Consider the following 17,960-nt stretch of genomic DNA (forward strand, 5'->3'; position numbering starts at 1 on the left):
TTCCTTCCTTCCTTCCTTTCCTTCCTTCTTTCTCTCTCTCTCTCTCTCTTTATTTCTTTCTTTGAGATGGAGTCTCGCTCTGTCACCCAGGCTGGAGTACAGTGGCATGATCTCAGCTCACTGCAACCTCCATCTCCTGGGTTCAAGCGATTCTCCTGCCTCAGCCTCCTGGGTAGGAGTGCTACCTACCTGATTACAGGTGAGTGCCACCATGCCTGGCTAATTTTTATATTTTTAGTAGAGATGGGGTTTCACCATGTTAGCCAGGCTGGTCTCGAACTCCTGACCTCAAGTGATCCGCCCATTGTGGCCTCCCAAAGTTTGGGGATTACAGGCATAAGCCACTGCGCCCAGCCAATCAGTTTGTTTCTTACCACTAAAGCCAGTTGGATGTTAAACTTTTAGCAGCAGTGACTCACTGCCTAACCCCTGGGCTGGCGTTTTTTTCTTTTTTTCTTACTGGATTCTCCCTTCAGACTGCATGCCGTTTAAGACAGCTTTGAGGATATGGAGTCGGTTCCTCTATTAACATACAAGGATTATTCACTGGCCCATGAGATATTCTTTCCCTGTGTCCCTTTGAAGAGTGGCCCTGTGGTGCAGTGCAAACAAAGCAGGCTTTGAAGACCAACAGAGAGAGATTGACATTCCAGGCCAGCACTGATTTGCTGTGTGACCTCAAGCCAGTGACCTTCCCCTCTCTGAGCCTCCACTTCTTAATTAGTCTAATGGGTATACTCAGACCCCTCTCTTTTAATTTTTGTGAGGATTAGCACTAATCTAAGCACTGTGCTTTTCTGGCAGCTGTATATGAAATGGTTACTACAAGCTTGAAATGGTGATAATTTCTTGTTAAAAATACAGAAGTCTTAGAATTCTAAGCTTTCTGATTTCCTGGGGAATCTTGCTCACCCCTGGGAGGGTGACTGGACTTTTATTCATGGTAGATGCAGGGAGAAGAGGGGATAATGGACGGTACTGGAAGTAAAAGGTGTTCGGCAGTCAGTCTGAGTACTCAGATAAGCTTATATTTTGCCTACTAGGGAAGTTTAGATTTAACCTCATGCTTTGCTTTTCCAGTGAAATCTCTAAAGCAAGTGGTCTCTGTACCTCATGGTGCATCAGAACCAAAAAACCTTAAGAAATGCGGAGACCTGGGCCCCACTGACTAATTTACTGAATCCCAGTCTCTCAGGGTGGGGTGTAGGCACACCTATTTTTAAATTTTATTTATTTTTATTTATTTTTTAGTTAGTTAGTTTATTTATTTATTTATTTGTTTGTTTGTTTATTTAAAGACAGTCTCACTCTATCACCCAGGCTGGAGTACAATGGTGCGATCTCAGCCCACTGAAACTTCCACCTCCCAGGTTCAAGTAATTCTCATGCCTCAGCCTCCCAAGTAACTGGAATTACAGATGTGCATCACCATGCCCAGCTAACTTTTGTATTTTTTAGTAGAGACAGGGTTTCGCCATGTTGGCCAGGATGGTCTCGAACTCCTGACCTTAGGGGATCCCACCACCTTGGCCTCCTAAAGTGCTGGGATTACAGGCATGAGCCACTATACCCGGCATGTCTGTTTTTTTTAAGCTGCAGTTTGTGGTATGCCATCAAGGCGGAGGAGCACTGGGTCTCTGTCCAGCAAAGATCTGGAACAAACCACAAATTTAAATAGTCAGGTTCACATTCATGGCAAAGGACTAAATCTCCCTTTCCCATTTAGAAGGGTCTGATTCAGTCCATCCTGTCCTCCCCCTGCTTCCTCATCCCAGTGAGTTTTGCGGTCACAAAGGCAGGTGACAACCTGGATTCTGGAGTGATAGACTTGCAACCTTTGCAAAATGAGGCTTTATGGCTAATGCTTAAAGAACTGGTTCTGCTTCTGGTTTTTATCCCTTACGGAGTTGTCTTCTTCCCTTCTTACGTGTGAATTCAGAGTAAATATCGGCAGCATCCCCACTCATTCAAGTACACAGCTGTGACAGACACTCCCAACCTCCTTCATGCGAAGTTCAGCAACCAGATAACGAATGAGGTAAAATCTCCCGATGGCTTTGGAATGGTCTTTTAAAAAACTGCTAGACTGTTAAAAACACATGTGAATGTGTATGGGGGTGAGAAAGAGCATGGGTGTTTATGTGGAGGTTTGGAAAGAAAAGAATGTCATTATATGGAGCCTAAACATTTTCCAGAGGAAATGAAAGCCCAGTTGGGAATCTGGGATCGTCTGTAGTCTCGCTTTCCAAGTGCAATCCCAGACCAGCTACATTAGCATTCCCTGGGAGCATACTGGCAAGGCACAACCTCAGATCTACTGACTCCAAATGGTCATTTGACAGGATCATAAGATGATTCTTTGGCACATGACGGTCTGAGAAGTACTGGTCTATAATTCATTTGTTCTGTCTAGGCAAATATTGGTTAACCAATTTTACATTGTCAATCTGATGTGGGAGGATTTGTGGTTATCCAAGGACAGTTATATTGTAAGATGTTTGTCAGGCTTCTCAATTCTCTACCTTCTCCTCTTCTCACTCACCATTTACCCAATTTACACTTTCATGTATCCAGCAGAGGGTAGGTGCAAAGGAAGGAATCTCATTCCGTAAAATGATCATTCCAGCCTCATTGATTCTACTTATTCACAGTGGCTCTCTTACAGGTTCAAAATAGGTGAGCTTGGCAGAGAATTACATTTTGAACCACCTTTAGGTTTTAGGATTCTCCTTCTGACTGTATCTTTAGTTTTTAAGATTCTCCTTCTGACTCTAACTTCTAGAAGTCAGCTGAGATTTGGTTATTTACACTATTAGTTCCTACTTATTCCAACTGAAAAGTAAGAAATGGCAGCTTTGGATAAGGGATGGAATTCATGATCTTTTAGAGTGGTAGTATCACTGTTAAATTCCTTTTTAATCTTTTCTGCCTACTTTATGAGCTTTGTGCTGTGGGATAAAAATGCTTTCTCTCCTGGCCTCTGGCCTTAGCGAACTCGGTAACCATAGACCGATTTCTTTTTCTCTTTTTCTTTTTCTTTTCTTTTCTTCTTCTTTTTTTTTTTTTTTTTGAGACGGAGTTTCGCTCTTTCACCCAGGATGGAGTGCAGTGGTGGTATCTCGGCTTGCTGCAACCTCTGCCTTCTGAGTTCAAGCGATTTTCCTACCTCAGCCTCCTGAGTAGCTGGGATTACAGGCTCCTGCCACCATGCCTGTCTAATTTTTGTTTGTTTGTTTGTTTGAGACAGAGTCTCGCTCTGTCACCCAGGTTGGAGTGCAGTGGTGCGATCTCCGCTGACTGCAACCTCTGCCTCTTGGGTTCAAGCAATTCTCCTGCCTCAGACTCCCAAGCAGCTGGGATTACAGATGCCTGCCACCACGCCAGGCTAATTTTGTATTTTAGTACAGATGGGGTTTCTCCATCTTGGCCAGGCTGGTCTCAAACTCCCGAACTCAGGTGATCCGTCCACCTCGGCCTCCCAGAGTGCTGGGATTACAGGCGTGAGCCACTGCACCCGGCCCTAAGTTTTGTATTTTTATTAGAGACAAGGTTTCACCATGTTGGCCAGGCTGATCTTGAACTCCTGACCTCGTGATCCACCGGCCTCAGCCACCCAAAGTACTGAGATTATAGGCATCAGACACCGTGCCCAGCTCACAGACCCATTTCTAATCACAAGAATGGATGTTTTTGTACAAAATGAGGCCATCCAGGGGAGCATTGGTGTGATTCACCAGTGGAAAGGATCCTGGGGCTTTAGTAAAGGGTATAGGCAAGGGTTTGGAGACGTCCCTTCCACCTCCCTTCTCCTAAATTTCCCAGGTCTTTGTATGACCTTTATGTTGTGTCCTCAAGGACAAAGTCTACAATATAAAGAACCTCAGGAGTATTCTTAAATTTATTTTTCTTTCATTGGCCTATTATTCAGCAAAGCACATGCCATTCCTTACATATTCCTTTTACATCACTCGACTTGACTCATGAAAGATTGTCTTTATTGAAATAAACATCTTCCCCAAGACTGGAGATGTATCCATGACACAATGAATGTTTTTTTGCTATCGTGTTTCCTCAACTGCCATTGAGGGACTTCCAGCACTGCAGAAATGCGCAGCACTTATCTCTTGCATCATTATTATTATTATTATTATTTATTTATTTTTTTTGCCCAGCGCCTGTATAAAGCAGCTGGAGAGGATGCAAGACACCAGTATACAATGACCCTGGGTCTGCCCGAGTTCATCCGAGCAAAAACGAATGCAGTCAACCTGAGTGACGTAAGTCGTTTTGTTGCTTAAGTTCAAGCATGCTCCAAAGCCATGTATGTCTGCATCAGTAAAGTGACCCAACACTGACCTTTCTGGCCTTCACAGAAGCTTTTTAAAATGTGTAGCTTAGATGCCCTTGTTAAATATACCTTCTCACAAATGTGAGTCCGTGAGTGTACCCAGGGTGCGTACTAATGAGATGTGCTGCACAAAACAGAAATAGATTCTAGAACACCATGCTATAAATGAAAGGAGTGGTCTTTGCTCGTTGATTCATGTAATTTTTTAAAAAAGATTTATACGTGTTCCCACTTTAGGCAAAATACAAAGAGTCTTGGCACAATCTTCGTGCTCAAGGCTACAAGCTGACAATAGAAGCGCTCCCCTTCCAGGCTGCCCGGGCCTCTGGAGATATAGCCAGTGATGTGAGTTGAATGATATGACCTTCCATCTTACCTAATTTCTGTTAACTTCGTGTAAAACAATGTCTACGGCTGATTTTCCTGAATTAAAGCAAATCTATAACCATGCGAGACAGGATGTCACCTGCAGAATATATTAGTTATGAATGAGATTCTTTGACTGAGGGGGAAGAGAAAGGCTCTGTTAATCAGAAGCTAAATTCAGGCAAAGGTCTCTAGCAGGAAGGATATGATGATTTATTTCTAATTGCAACATCTAGGCTACGATCCCCTTGTAATGCACGAACTGCCTGTCTTCTAACTCCACCCAGATTCAGAGCGAGAACTCTCGATAGAAATTGCAGTACAGCCGGAACACATCTCCCTCTTGGCTCTCTGTAGTTTCACGCATTGGTGTTAGGATTTGATGGCTGTGTTTCAGCCACTCTGTTGATAACATCCATAGCTCTGGGACATGAAGGTGACTTTCTCTTTCCCACAAACAAATCACAGAAAAATGTGGACTTCAAATAAATGGATCCTGTCTTTTGGGTTTAATGTTTTGCCAAGTGCAAATGGATAAAGCACAAGTTTCTCTTTCACCCTTTTTGATAAATTCCTTTTGGCCATAGGACATGTAAGGGGAGTGAAGCCCTTCCTTTGGTTCTGAGGATCTGATTTTAATTAGATAGGAAGAATGGAGCGATGTTTTAATTGTCCATCCCCCAGGGAGGAAGGCACGCTCTCAGGCCAACCCCACTGTGGTTTTTCTTATAATCATCACCTCCTAGTGTAAGAACAAGTGATTTTTCTAGAGTCTGCAATAAAAATGCACAGATAGAATTTGACCGGCCGGCCCTTTCTTGCAGTTTCTCTACAGACATGACTTTGTGAAGGAGCGAGGGAAACTCATAGGGCCCCAGAGTGTAAGTGACGATCCCCGAATCCAGCACTGCCGGCGCATGGGCCAGCTGCAGAGCGAGCTTCAGTACAGGAGGGGGGCGACCAGCAGCCAAGCCCAGTTCCATCTGCCCATGGACATGGTGCACCTGGTCCACGCCAGGAAGGCCCAGGCTCTGGCCAGCAACCACGACTACAGGACACAGTGTCACGAGTTCACAGCACTGCCTGAGGACCTGAAGATGGCCTGGGCCAAGAAAGCCCACGCCCTGCAGAGTGAGGTAGGGGTGGCCTTGTGAAATGCAAACCAGCCCCCGGCCTTTCTCCTTTCACCAAACCTGGGTGTCAATCTCTGCTTCTTCCTTAGTCTTTTGGGCTCTCCTGCCCCTGTCTGCCTTCCCCAAACGACGATTTGCTGGGTCTATGTCATTTAGGTTGGAATCATTTGTTGACTCATTCAACAACTCTTTATGGAGGGCTGGGCACGGTGGCTCATGCCTGTAATCCCAACACTTTGGGAGGCCGAGCCAGGTGGATCATGAGGTCAGGAGTTCGAGACTAGCCTGACCAACATGGTGAAACCCCATCTCTATTAAAAATACAAAAATTAGCCAGGCATGGTGGCATGAGCCTGTAGTCCCAGCTACTTGGGAGGCTGAGGCAGGAGAATCACTTGAACCCAGGAGGCAGAGGTTGCTGTGAGCCGAGATCGTGCCACTGCACCTCAGCCTGGGTGACAGAGCAAGACTTCATCTCAGAAAAAAAAAAACCTTTATTGAGCACATTCTGTATACTAGCCACCATTCTAAGCCCTAAGAGTGCAGCAGTTAGCAAAAGAGTCAAAAAATTCCTGTGCTCATGAAACTCCTGTTATGCTAGAGGGAGATAGGCCATGGTAAATGCATGAAATATGTAATATGTCAATGGTGATACATGTTATGGAGACATACAGAGCAGGGAAGTGGGGCAGGAGGCGTGAGTGTGTGTGTTTGTGTGTGCACACGCGTACGCGTGTGCCATTTAAAATAGGACATTAGGGTAGCTCTCATTGAAAAGCTGATATTTGAGCAAAAGCCTTAAGGAAAAGATAGAAGGGGATAGGGAACTCCGGGAAAACTGAATAGCAAGTTCAAAGGCCAAGGACTTGAGTAGGAGCAGCCTTGGCCTGTTTGAGGCTGAAGTGAAGGAGCAGCCTTGGCCTGTTTGAAGTCAAGTGAGTGGGGATGGAGTCACAGGGTCTGAGCAGGGCCTGGGCTCTGCGGAGCAAGGATGATATGGTAAGACTGTAACCACTGCTGACTCTCACTGACTGCTAGCCTTTGCTTTTAAACTTGCAAAAGCAGTCTGACGTGGGGACAGCTGCAACTCCTGTTTTAGGGATGAGGTCATGTGGGAAGTGCCGAGGGAGAGTGGGCTCCAGAACCCCATTCTTAACCATCGTGCTCTCTTGCGGGGAGCTCAGAGCAGAGAGTCATGTCCTCACAGCACGGGCATAGACCCTGAGGCTACCTCAGGGAGGTCCTTCCCTGAGCAGGGGCACCAGGCGGGCTGGTAGAGAGTGCTGGCCCTCCCACATCATGGTGCAAGATTCTGGAGTCAGACTTCTGAGATTCCAACCATAGCTCCCCCACTACTGGCTGGGTGACCTTGGACAAGTTCATGCCTTCTCCAAGCCGCAGACATGGTAACGATGGCATGGGACATGACAATAATGACAATGGGACTGCGTTGCAGTGTGGCAGGCACTGCGCCTCACATCCTCTCTCTAGGCCCACAGCAACACTAGGAAGAAGGTGCTCTCATTTTAGAACATAACCAGCCATCTGTGTCGGGGTTTCTCAACGTCTGCACCTTTGACGTTTTTGCAGGTTAATTGTTTGTTTTAGGGGCCTGACCTGTGCATTTCAGGATATTCAGTAACATCCGTGGTCTTTATCCTCTAGGCGCCCATATCACCCCACCCCCCGGTGTGACAACAAATGCCTCTAAATCTTGCCAAACAAATGTCCCTGAGAGAAGAAGTTATCCCCCATTGAGAATCTGGTTCTCAGTGGAGAACTGGTCTATATGAAACAATTAGCATGACACCTGATCCATAGAAGCATTAGAATAAGTATTAGCTGTTTGAATACGTTCCTTACGCTAAGCCCCTCAATTCTGGTTGCCTTCAGGGCAATGACTACTGCTAGATTAATTGTAGATAGCAATAAGTGGGGTATTCTAAACACATAATCAATTATTATTAATTGCAGTAATGATTTCATGAATTTAATTATCATTGCATTATTAATCACAGTTTGCTGGAACTGAAATATCATGTCATTCGCCATCAAGCAGAGTGTAGAGTAGGGTGCATTTATCTGGGTCCCACATGGGGGATTTAGTTACTAAAGTGCCAGCCCAAGTTCCACTTACAAAGTTCTTCCATTTCCTAAGCAATCCTGAGGGCCCCCAAAACAGCTCATAGGATGACTCTCTGGTGCCCAACAAGGGACCCTCTTGTCAATGGCCTATTTCTTGAGAGAACAGAAGCCTTCTGGGACAGAACAGGCCCCCAAGGAAGGTAAGGAGGCCACCTGGGAGAGGTATGAGAGGTAGAGCTGGAAGTCAGAGGATGTGTGTGGGAAGTCCAGCTGTCACTGTGTGTCCATGAGCAGTCACTGCCCTTTCTAGGCCTCCATCTCTCCATCAGAAAAGCAAAGAGGGGCTGGGTGTGGTGGCTCACACTTGTAATTCCAGCACTTTGGGAGGCCAGGGCAAGTGAATTGCTTGAGTTCAGAAGTTCGAGACCAGCCTGGGCAACGTGATGAAACCCTGTCTCTACAAAAAATTAGCTGGGTGTGGTGGTGCACACCTGTAGTCCCAGCTACTTGGGGGGCTGAGTGGGAGGATGACTGGAGCCCAGGAGGCAGAGGTTGTGGTGAGCCATGATTGTGCTACTGCACTTCAGCCTGGGTGACAGAAAACCAGAGACCCTGTCTCAAAAAAATAAAAAGAAAGAAAAAAAGAAAGTAAAAGAAAAGCAAAGAGGTTTGATTTGATCCATGATCTTAGACTTTGGGATTCATGGGAAAAATGGCTTTTAAATGGTGAGATCCACATAATGTCAAATTTTATTTTACTAACTGAGGAAGAAGGAAAAAAACAAACGCTACCTTAAGCTACCATTTATATCACTGTTATTTCTGAAAAGAAAGGACATTTTCACACTAAAAAAAAGAGAGTAGAGAGAGCATAATCTAAAAAGGAGAGTCCCTCCCATGAAATTGTAGTTGACCATCTTATGCTGACATTTTAAAGGCAGGGTATGTATTACATTTTTAAATGCTAAGATGTTACTGCTTAAATTTTAAATGACCATATTATGCTGTACGCGTTGCTTTTAAGCTGCAAATTGGTTAATGAGGGAGTCTGGGTTCGAAGAAGCTGTGAACAGAAGTCCCGGAAATGTTCAGCTGGTTCTGAGGCTTCAGCTTGATTGCAGCCATTATCAAAACTCCAGTTTCACGTGGTTCTATTACACAGAAAAGGGAACAAGTGCTAAATAGGTGTTATCTCAAGGGAGCAGCCCCAGCCTTCAACTGCTTCTCCTGACCTTGCCCTCCCCAGGTCAGAAAGAAAACTTTGGGTAGGGCCAGACGGGACCCAGAGATGCTGAGCTCCTCATGGCTGTGGTTCATTCCCGTGTCTTGCCCAGTTTGGACCAGCCCAGCCCAGTCTTGCTTGACTCAGAAATTCACCTGAGATGCATGGCTGGTCCAGGCAAGGTGCATCATAGGCAGGTGCTGATTCCATCACCTCTTCCGTGCTTCTCAAGTCTGCTGTTGCCTGCTCCCTTCATGGTCTCAGACCAGGCTGCTGGGAGTCCGGAAAGGCACGTGCTCGAAATGTCACGGAGACAGTCCCAACCTCTCTGCTTACAGCTGTGTGACCTAAGGTAGACTCCTTAAGCTCTCGGGACTCAGTTTCTCCCTCAGAAATAACAACAACAGCAATAACTAAAATGTATGGAACGCTTACCCTGGGCTAGACATTGGCGTAAGCATTTTGTGTAAACTATCTCATTTAATATCTAGGTGGGTACCAGTATGACTCCTCTCTTTACGGGATGTGGCAATAAGGCACCAATAATCTAAGTAGCTTACCCAAGGCCACAGCTGGTAGGAAAATGACTTCCTCAAGACTGTACAGCTAGGACAAGGCACAGTGAAGCTTCCAGCTCTTGCCTCTTAACTCCTGGTTCAGTCTCCTTGGCTTCCCCAGATGGCTGGATTCTGAACCCAGGTGCTCTGTGTCTGTCCTCTTAACCACTACTGGTGTGACTTACCCACAGTACAGCAGCTGGTGGCTCTGCTGAGAGTCTGAAGAATCATTTGACAACCAAAATGTTTCTGTGAATGGGAATAACTGTTCCTTAGGCTGGGCATGGTGGTTCACACCTGTAATCCCACATTTGGGAAGCTGAGACAGGAAGATTGCTTGAGTCCAGGAGTTATAGAGCAGCTTGGGCAACATAAGGAGACTCCATCTCTACAAAAATAGAAAATAAAAAAAAATTAGCCAGGTGTGGTGGTTTACATCATTCCTTCTGCATTAGAACTCGGGGACTAAAAGCTACAGCTTGAGCATTTGCAACACAGTGCTCCAAAATGGGGGTGCCGGGTAACCCCATGTGTGAATCAGAAGAAGGCTTCTAGACCTTAACATGTAAGAGGGGAAAAAAGTGAGGCTGCCATTTGGGGAAGCCAGATTCAGCTGTGCAGCTTTGAAAGGTCCCTCATTATCTTATAATCCTTCTTCGAAACCATCTTTGGGTAGCAGATTCTTCTTGACTCCCCTCCCCTTGCCCCCTCTTTTATCATGAAGTCTGGGGCAGGTGTGTTGTTTTTAGGATCTGCGTGAATAGTCAAAGCTGGGCTGGGAGCTGAGATATCAACAGACAATCCATTTATAAGCGAGTTGGAGGCACAGTCAGATCTTTGGGGAACCTGCATCTTGCTTTCTGACTTACCTGGGATCGTACTGTTCAGCTCAACAAAAGGCAAGTTGAAAGAGCGCTCCCCACTTCATCTCGTTTATGAAAGGAGCAAGGCCCGGCTGTGAAGAGGCCCTGTAGGATTATTCTCTCCAACTTAGAAATTTATCCAATTTTCTCTGTTCTTTATCAGAGTGCAAGGCAAAAGCTTTGCCGGTGTAGACTGAAAGATCGTGGTATAAAAAGCAATCTTACTGACATGGGGTTTCGAAACCTGCTCCTGAGCCTGAGTGATGTCTCCCTTCACCAGTTGGAAGGCACAGTTGAATTTGCACAGGGGCATTAACCAGCAGACAGTAGATCAGAAACGGACCCTCTTTGAGGCCAGCTGTGAGGAACGCTGTGAATCCTGAAATGAAAGAGAACTAAAAAGGCCGAGAGGCTGATTTCTGGAGTGATATTTTGCGTTACAGCAGAGCTTATGTCTAAATTAGAGAAATGCCATCAACTTCGTTTAGATCCAAATTTTAGATTTTCTTAGAGAGGCTTTTTCCACCTTTAAAAAATGCCTAATTTCCATAAAGAGAAGAGAAGAAGAGAAGCATTCAGGCGACTGTCTCGTTGTAGGCAATGGTGGGCAGATCAAGGAATAGTAATGAGATTCAACATTTGGGAAGGTTACCAATCAGACCCACTGTCTTAAAGCACCATTTATTATTTCCTCCCAGGACCGATGCCGTAGCCTAACCTTCCGAGCTCTTAAAATGAGGAAAGAAAATAAGGCTTAGCCCATTTTTGGAATATAAACAAATCATAATGAGTAACGGTAGGAGGAGGTGGTAAACTGAGGCGTGAAGAGGTTAAAATGATGTACTCACTATTAGCTGGTGGCATGTAAGTTTGTTTCCGTTTCTAAAGTCCTGCTATAATTGACTTCTTTCCCCCTCCACTACCATTATCACAAGAACAAAAATCTAACTTAAAGAGTGGCTTTTAGCCCTGAGTACTAGCAGGTGTTTTTATGAGAACAGAGGGGTTGTTATGAACTTTGAGTATCACAGAGAGAAACTGAGTCACATTTTGGTTAAAGTGATTTGCTCCCAGTCATAGGAGGTTGAACCCAGAGTTCAAAGCCTGAACAGTGTGCAGAATGTTTCTATTTAGGCAGGCGGGTAATGGCCTCACTGGCAGAATGAAACAAAATAATCCCAGCTAGTGCTTAGATATGAGCATATATCTATATATCTCAGCTCTTTCTTTATGTGATCGTCCACATAGATGGTTACTCTCTGCTTTAAATCCTGCCAGTTCACTGGTGGGACCTTCTTGTATCTCGTATGTGATGCATTAATTAATTCCTGGCAGAATGTACAAATTCAAACGGTTTGACTTGACAACATGCAGAATGTACTCCCAGTGAAGATGTTGAAATGTTGTGATGAAGCATTATTACAAATGTTATTACAAATCAAGGATCTTCTTGAAATGCTGTGGTAGTCTTAGGCACTCTCCTGATAAAGCCCACGATTTTCTCCCTGCAGTTGCGCTACAAGTCAGACCTGGTCGGCATGAAGGGCATAGGGTGGCTGGCGCTGAGATCCCCACAGATAGAGAGTGCAAAGAAGGCTGGAGAACTCATCAGCGAGGTACCATCAACCTCTCCCCACCACAAGTGACAAGGGCAAGCTAGCATTTCCTTTTGAAGAAGGAATCTGTTCATGGAGTGGAGATCCCATAGGGCCTCATGGCCACTGGACTCCCAGTATTTTTGGAGGGCCATGTGCAACCAAATCCCAAGACAGAATGAGGTTTCCCTCCAAATGAATTCACTGCTGAGGAACTGAAAGCATGATGTATTAGAAAGTTCTCAATAAATACATTACGTACAATTGTCATCTAAACTGGCCCATTCTTTGTATTGAGAGGAGGAGGAATTTGCCACCCATCTACTGAGTTGACTCAGTGTTCATAGGTTTTCTGATTTCTGATAGTGTTAAAATTTGCCCAGGAATAGTTACATTAACTGAACTCCTTACCATGCTAACAGCCTGGGGATCCCTGCCCTGGAATTCCCTCGAAGGTGACACTGCCTTCTTCAGTTTCTGAATAACAGAATGTATTTGGACAGGGTTCAAGCAGGGCCACATTGATGCTGAATACTGCCCTTTACTGAATTCCTTTATTGTAGGGAGCCATAGGATTTTGTGGCCTCTCTCTTCAAGAGAGTAAATATCTGTAAAATGTTCCTTACACAGAGGCAGCTGAATCTTTTTATACTTTTGATTGTTAGGTACCTACCAAGAAGAGAGGCTTGTTTTCCAACAATATGATTGGCATGTTAGGTACTGAGAAGGTGGAGTGAAGCTGCATCCTGAAAAATGCATGATGTTTGACTGTGTTTCATGAGAATCTTTGTCTTTCTCTTGTAGACCAAGTACCGTAAAAAACCAGACAGTATCAAGTTCACCACAGTGGTTGACTCCCCAGACCTGGTTCATGCCAAGAACAGCTATATACACTGCAATGAGGTAGGTCCCTTCTTGTCATTCATCCCGGGCATGCAGTGTAGCACTGCTGCTCAGTGGTCCGGGTCTAAGAACACAGGCTCTGGACAGATGGGGGTGCACACTTCCTTTCTACTACCTGGATGATCTGAACAGATGGGCGTGCAAACCTTTCTATTACCTGGATGTTCTTGGGCCAGTTACTGAATCCCTTCTAACCTTGTTTCCTTTATTTAAAGGAGGTTGGGGTTGCGGGGAGGATAATAATAGCAACCATTTTATAAGATTAAATGAATTAAATGAGGATTAAATAAAGGCACAGAAAGCTTTTAGCAAGTACATGGAACACAGTAAGTTCTCAATAAGTGCTCCTTGTCGTGGTTTGATTTGTAATCACAATGATAATAATGCCAAGTATTAGTGATGATCCCTTGCCAAACACTCGATCAGATACATGTTGCTTGTTGATAGATGGCGGTGGAATTAAAAGATTAATATAACCCAGTTAGGAAAAAAAAAAAAAAAGGAACAGCTGTATTTAAAGCTTCTTTCTGCTTTTACTCTCTGTATAATTTAGCCCTATTTCCTCATTCCTGTCTTTATGTCAAGGAATAGGAAGTTAATGTTTTTCCCCTGAAATTGTTAAGGGATTCAGTTCTACATGCAAAGTGACAGAGCTGCTCTATTTCACAGACAGCCCGACTGCTATAGTGACCGGTTCATATTTGTAAAGCCTGAGTTAAATTTGGGAATTGATCAGAATATTACAGTTTCACCTTTAAAAATACATAAGACTCAAACACTTCCTGAAATTGTTTGTAATTCTTAAATCACTGCTTTAAAAATAAAAACCAGATAAATCTTGGAGTTTTAAAATTGTGCCTTCCTGTGATCCAGGTGGGCTATGAAAATACTAATTTCTTGAACATATATTAAGGTGTTTTATAACAAAGAGAACTTACTAACTATGCATATTATAATTATTACCATTAATGTTAAACAACAAAGGCATTGAGGCTGTATCTTTTTTTTTTTTTTTTTGAGACAGAGTCTCGCCCTGTCACCCAGGCTGAGATGCAGTGACACGATTGTGGCTCACTGCAACCTCCACTTCCCGGGTTCAAGCGATTCTTCTGCCTCAGCCTCCCGCATAGCCAGAACCACAGGCACCTGCCACCACTCTCGGCTAATTTTTGTAGTTTTCAGTAGAGACGGGGTTTCACCATGTTGGCCATGCTGATCTTGAACTCCTGACCTCATGATCCACCCGCCTCAGCCTCCCAAAGTGCTGGGATTATAGGTGTGAGCCACCGCACCCGGCCGAGGCTGTATCTTGTTACTAGTAAAAAGCATGTCCAATGCTCAATTGCAAAGATTCTCTGAAATATCTGCATATCTTCTATTGTGTAAAACACCCAGGTACGGCCAACCATGGTGTTGGTTTGTGGCCCATTTGGAGCAGATCTTGATGAATATTTTTAACAGTCTATTTAAAACCAGCTGCCCCATCTGACCCTGGCTGTAAAGGCATCCTCCATCAAATTGTGGGTTCTGGAGGGACACTGTCCACAGGCAGGACTGGGTTCTGTTCTATGCGGTGGGCACTCAGGTGGAGGGGGCAGGAAAGGGAGTCAGTTGCTTTTCCCCTGTGGTTTCAGCCCACACAGTTCTCCATTTACCATGAGCCCATCTTATCCACAGCGCATGTATAGATCCGGAGATGCAGAATCCCTGCACAGATACACCCTGATCCCCGACCACCCCGATTTCACCCGCGCCCGCCTCAATGCGCTGCATCTGAGTGATGTAAGTGAACTGGTGGTTCATGGAGTGTGTGCCTACTTTTGTAAAATGATCTGTACCCAATGTGGATTTTGTTTTTGTTTTTTATAAAGTTCTAGGAGGGAGGACTTGGAACAGAAAGGACACTGAACTGAGAAACTGTTTTATGACTTTCAGTCATTTTCCTCAGTGGTCTTCATATATATATTTTTTTTATCTGAAAAATGGTAATGGGGCTGAGCTAAACTGAGGTTCTTTCCAGCTCTAAAATTCTGACTTGGGCATGGCTCCAAAGACCACGGTGATGTGCTGGGTAACCATGAGGGGAGTGGTCCCCTGGTCCTAGCGGGTGTAGACACCTGCTCTTTCTGTTTCCTGGACCCCTCTCTGTAGCCATTCAGAGTAGTGTCACTGGAGATGGAATGGTTCTGTCTCACTCCGCAGTTTGGAAAGATGCTGCAATGGTAGCCCATCCCATCCGAATGCAGCTCGCTCCTTTGTGCATGGGACTGTGGCCTCCAACGCTCTCGTTTCCCTTGGACATGTGCCCTTTGCGTGCATAACCAAGCTACTGTTTCCTAAACCCGGGCTTGTTGTTAGCAGGGGTTGGAAGCCCCTGGTTGTAATAGAATAGGCGGCCGCTTGGCCAGCAAAGCTGTGATCCTTGGATAACAGGTAGAGAGACGGCGGAATCAAAAGACACTGTCAGATCAGAATAACACAGGCTGAGTGTGTTGGCCTGGGGCAGCGTGGGGCCTCCCAGAGTCCGGCCATTCTTCCCTCCCTGGCCTGGCCATTGTGTCCTGGGGCTCCGTGCAGATCAACAGCTGCTACCGTTCACCCCAGAGGTGGCTGCCTCGCAGGGGTTGGCGAGAGGCGCCTTCTAGTTAGCGTGTGTATTAGTTTGTTGCGTTTGTAAAGCCCTGTGGGATCCCATGCAGTGAATGCGATGGTGCTTTGTAAATATGAGTTATTATGACCATTTGATGCTTTTGAAGGATGTGCAAGGGATAATTTTAGAACAGCAGCTCTGGTGGGCTGACCTCCATCTGGGGAAGCAGGACCTCCCCCTCAGCAGAGCCTGCACAAAACATCCATCTCATTAATGCTTCAAGGATGGGGGAAGGCAAGGCCTCCATTTGAGGAACTATTGGAGACCCATGGCTGTAGAAAGTGGGATAAAGCTGCCAGTGCATTTGGGGCCCGGCTTCAGGAGGAGAGTCACCCCAGGCTGGTGATAGAAGCATCTTCCCTCTCACAAGGGACGCCGGTCTGCAGCGTCCTGGAGCTGAAATTAGCCACCAGGGTATGCGGATATGGATAACTCATGAACCTCTTTTGAAAGAGCACTTCTTCGGGGGCGTGTAGAATACGCACAATTGGATCAAGTGCTCTGTGAGGAAGATGTGGAGGGAAAGTGACCTTCCTGGGCAAAGAAAGCCATTGAGATGTGTAAGGCAGCCGAAATAACTAAAAATCAAATGACTCTAATGTGTGAGGATGAGGACAAAACTGTGCCCACTGTGATAAAGAAGAGGAACGCCCAGGGTTCCAAATCAAAGCGCCTACGGAATCTAAAGACTCCCAGTGGCAAGGCAAAAACCTCAACAGAATAAAAAACTCGGGGAGGAAGTGATCACAACCAAGCAAATAGTACACAGGGAGAAGTCACCCAGAGAAAGGGGGCCCACACACTCGGGAGACCCCCGATCTGGGCCATGCTTTCTAGTTGACCCTGAGTTACAGAGACTCAGAAGCTGGGGTGCATTGGACACCAAAGTGGGGTGACATTGGGGTTTGATGTTGCATCAAGTTTACTGTCAATAACCAGCCCAGATCTGGTGTGGGAGTTCTTATTAGGAAGGCATGGGGTGCCCCTTGGAGAGAGTGATCGGGGTTTGACTCTATTTGCTACTCTAACCTTTGTGGGGCCACCCAAACAGAAAGCAGAATGCTACAGAGGATCATCAGTCTGTCATCATCTGAACATTCCTACATGTCTTTCAGTCCTAACTGCTAAACTTAGTGGTGACCCAATAAATCTAATCATTTTGGCTCTGTGATTCCTCAGTTAGGTGATTATCCCAGGAGTGAACGGTTCTGCATTTCCAGGGCCTAGAACACAGTAGATATTTGGCTCAGAGTTTACGGCATCGAGTGTGGAAGTCAGAGGCGAGGATGGAGGTGAAGGTGGTGTGATCTGCAGTACAGAGAAATGATGAGATCCGCCATGCTTGGCCCAAGCACTTTGTGGTCCTCTCTAGTTCCAGGCCCAGTTGTGGGATGGGGTGGGCCACTTTGCTTTTCATCTGCCACTCCTCCTTTGCTTAATCCCCCCAATCTCCCGTAGAACAGAGCACCAGCCTTGACCTCCATTTCCAGGAGACAAAAGGACGGTTCTTAAGGGCCCCCTGACCTGCTGTAGCTCGTGGAACGTGTGAGCAACCGACACGGTCTGGGGCTGTCACTTTGTCATCTGTTGGTGATGCGCCTCTCCTGCTGTCTCCCTTCTCTGTGGCTGAATAAAGAACAGCCTTCCACTGGGATCTCCAGATGCCTCCTTTTATAGAGCCATTCCCTTATCTTGAAAAAAAAAAATATTAGCTACATGAAGGCACAGAAGATTTTGATGCCTCTATCGGTGATGTGGGTCTACCTGAGGACTAAGAGGATATGATTACAGACTCCCAGAGGGCGTGTGAGAACAACTTGAAAAGGGAAAAAATGAAAGAGGAAGATATGAAACACATGGGTCAGGTGCTCGGTCAGGTTCTTGACAATAAATTTAATTCAGGTGAAGGCTCTTCCCTTCGTGCAGGCACCAGGGGTGTATATGAGATGCAGCATGCCTCATAGTGATGGTGCAGGGCATGGCATCAAAGCCAGGCTGAGGCCCCTCCGGATGTCAGTGGAGCTAATGAACACATGAGTGCCAAGGCCCAAGGAACAGCACTTTCAGCCTGTGGGAAGAAACTGGATTCTGGAAGCTTGAATTCAGCTTCCAGAATTCAAGAAGCTGCAAACCTGAAGCACTGAAAGTGAATGCAAAGACAGGAAGGAGTGGGTTGGGGGTTTCTGATACCAAGGGGATGTTGCAAATGAGCCATACTCGAAGATCACAAGCCTCACA

General features: G+C 45.6%; 1 protein-coding gene across 3 annotated transcripts in view; it reads left to right on the plus strand.

Annotated features, from left to right (window-relative positions):
- Positions 1-17,960, plus strand: part of NRAP (nebulin-related anchoring protein) — a 78,295-nt gene that overhangs the window by 54,364 nt on the left and 5,971 nt on the right. For all 3 annotated transcript variants that reach the window (XM_011967515.1, XM_011967517.1, XM_011967514.1), the window contains 7 exons: positions 1,940-2,038; positions 4,173-4,277; positions 4,586-4,693; positions 5,539-5,850; positions 12,086-12,190; positions 12,974-13,072; positions 14,750-14,854. In XM_011967515.1, the coding sequence (XP_011822905.1) occupies positions 1,940-2,038; positions 4,173-4,277; positions 4,586-4,693; positions 5,539-5,850; positions 12,086-12,190; positions 12,974-13,072; positions 14,750-14,854 (933 nt within the window). The remainder of the gene's footprint in view (positions 1-1,939; positions 2,039-4,172; positions 4,278-4,585; positions 4,694-5,538; positions 5,851-12,085; positions 12,191-12,973; positions 13,073-14,749; positions 14,855-17,960) is intronic.

Source organism: Mandrillus leucophaeus, unplaced genomic scaffold, assembly GCF_000951045.1.
Source record: "Mandrillus leucophaeus isolate KB7577 unplaced genomic scaffold, Mleu.le_1.0 Scaffold80, whole genome shotgun sequence".
In the NCBI taxonomy this organism is placed as follows: Eukaryota; Metazoa; Chordata; class Mammalia; order Primates; family Cercopithecidae; genus Mandrillus; species Mandrillus leucophaeus.